Genomic DNA, 2,213 nt, shown 5'->3' with positions numbered 1-2,213 from the left:
TAATTACACATTCTGTACATTTATTTTATTTCTTATGTATCATTGTATTATTTTTATCGATTTTAACCGAATCAGAATCGTTAGGACAACCTTATTCTTTATATGCTGGTCACATTATTTTTATGTTTGACGTTTCTAATTGTCATTTCAGTCTCTGCTTTAAAAAAATAGACTTTAAGTGTAATTTTAAGATTGCAACATTAGTTATTATAATAACTTATTTTATCATAATAATAATAATTTATTAATAAATTAAAAAATTAAAATGAAATCTAAATGAACCTAACTAAGTAAATGAGAGTTGAGAAAACTTCATAATATTGGGTAAAAATACTATTTCTTTATTAACTCTTAACTTAACTATTAAATTTTTATCATTATGTAGGTATCTATAATACCTACTTAAATTATTATTTATAGTACTGTCTACTTGAATTTTTATTTTATCAAGTAGGTACATGTAAGTAGCCTGTACATTTAACTTTCAGACTTGTTTATAATATGTGGCAATGTATATGATTTTAATAAAAAATTAGGTACAACATTCTAATGGCTTTCCATCCAAAGATACTCATGAATTGTTTTGAGCAATTCTATGGAATTAATTTTAGCCCATCCCTCAGTTTCAGTTATCAATTGTGCATTGCCATCTTTGATGAACTCCAGTGTCAATTGTTTCAGTGTTTCGGCAGACTGTAACTCGGCAAGCTGTAGAGTTTCTATAGCGTTTTCCACAGTTAATCGTTTCCGCAGTTCTTCCTCACACAAACTCTTCAACCTGCTGAGCTGGTAGTAATTAGCTGCAGACAATAATTGTTCGGGAATCTCATTTACTCTTGGAGCTTTATCGCTGTAAATGAATGTTAATACTTCCATCAGAATTTCATCTTCTAGAGGAGATTCGATTATGTTCGTCTGACATTCTATAGTGTTGTGCTCGAAATGAGCCTTCAATACGTCACTGCGGCTGGCTAATATGTTTTTATGTACTTTATACTCATATACCTTCTGTAGATTTTATTATTACATCAGAATATAGGCTGTTATTTAACATATTTTCTACATCAATACCTAACTGGGTTTGGGAATTTCTGTCTTGAAAATTAATGATTGACTTAAACTGAAATTTTAATACAAAATTGCTATTTTCTAAATACATATTTAGATTCTGGTTTATTATTCGTTTGAACAAAGTAGCTAAGTGATGCCACTTGTTTCCTGGAATTTTGTGATACTTCTTTGTTTTTAGCTTATTTTCATCATAACGATTTACATATGAAAGTGTCAATTCGAGACATTCAGTACCATTTGCTAACAAACAGTAAACTTCCATCATATCATTGTCTTGGCCTCAGAATTTAATCTTCAACTGGATCCTGGAGTCTAATTCAATATCACTATGGTCAAGCTTGTTCGTCCGTAACTCTTTGATAGTAGTATTATTCAGTGATTCGATGAACTTTGATATAGTCCATTTAAATGTGCTGGTTTTAATTGGCCCTTCTGTGATACTTTTGTATTCTACTTTTGACATGTTGTACCGTTAAGTAATAAATTCCTCCTTACTCTAAATATTTATTAAATTAGTATAAAAAGCACTTTCAATTTAAGACAAAGTTTCGCACGTCAAATGAAGAAGGGTTTATTTTTTAATTATAACTATAAGCTTTACGGTTCTGAGTTCTAGCCCTTTTGAGCCCGCACAAGAGTGTATAAATTCAACCAAAGAGTATCACTCAACAAGACTTAGATACATAGATAATAGAGAATATGTGACAAGTAATTTTCGTTGACGCTTCAAACAATACTTTCCCAACACAAAAACAAAAGATAATTTGGTCACAACTGACATAATTGATGGTGCCATGTAAATTATGTCTAACCTCTTTACGCAATGAATAAAAAAATATTTATCTCGCTCCATTATGGTATATAATACCATATATATAGGTGTCAAAGGGTAAATAAAGATTTGAATTTTGACATTTCACGGAGAGATATTATTTTATGTCGGTCAAATAATGATTGGTTTGAGGCTCAGACCAATTATAGAAGGACCAGTATTGCATCCAAATTGGAGTATTATATTCTTTGATTAAACAAACATCATCAAAAGGACAATACTGAGTCTGTCATCTGAGGAAAACGAGCTTAGATTTTATCTCGATTTGGCACATATCATAAACTAAACTAGAAGTTTTGCCCTTTTTTAC

General features: G+C 30.2%; 1 protein-coding gene across 1 annotated transcript; it reads right to left on the bottom strand.

Annotated features, from left to right (window-relative positions):
* Positions 1–326: 326 nt before the first annotated feature.
* LOC112056993 (speckle-type POZ protein-like) lies at positions 327–1,615 on the bottom strand. Its single transcript, XM_052888765.1, is given in 2 exon segments — positions 327–1,002; positions 1,004–1,615. Coding segments are annotated over 2 exon segments (789 nt in total). The 5' UTR covers positions 1,337–1,615; the 3' UTR covers positions 327–546.
* Positions 1,616–2,213: the final 598 nt, after the last annotated feature.

This window comes from Bicyclus anynana, chromosome 23 (genome assembly GCF_947172395.1).
Source record: "Bicyclus anynana chromosome 23, ilBicAnyn1.1, whole genome shotgun sequence".
Classification (NCBI taxonomy): Eukaryota; Metazoa; Arthropoda; class Insecta; order Lepidoptera; family Nymphalidae; genus Bicyclus; species Bicyclus anynana.
This window is presented reverse-complemented; position numbering and strand designations above follow the sequence as displayed.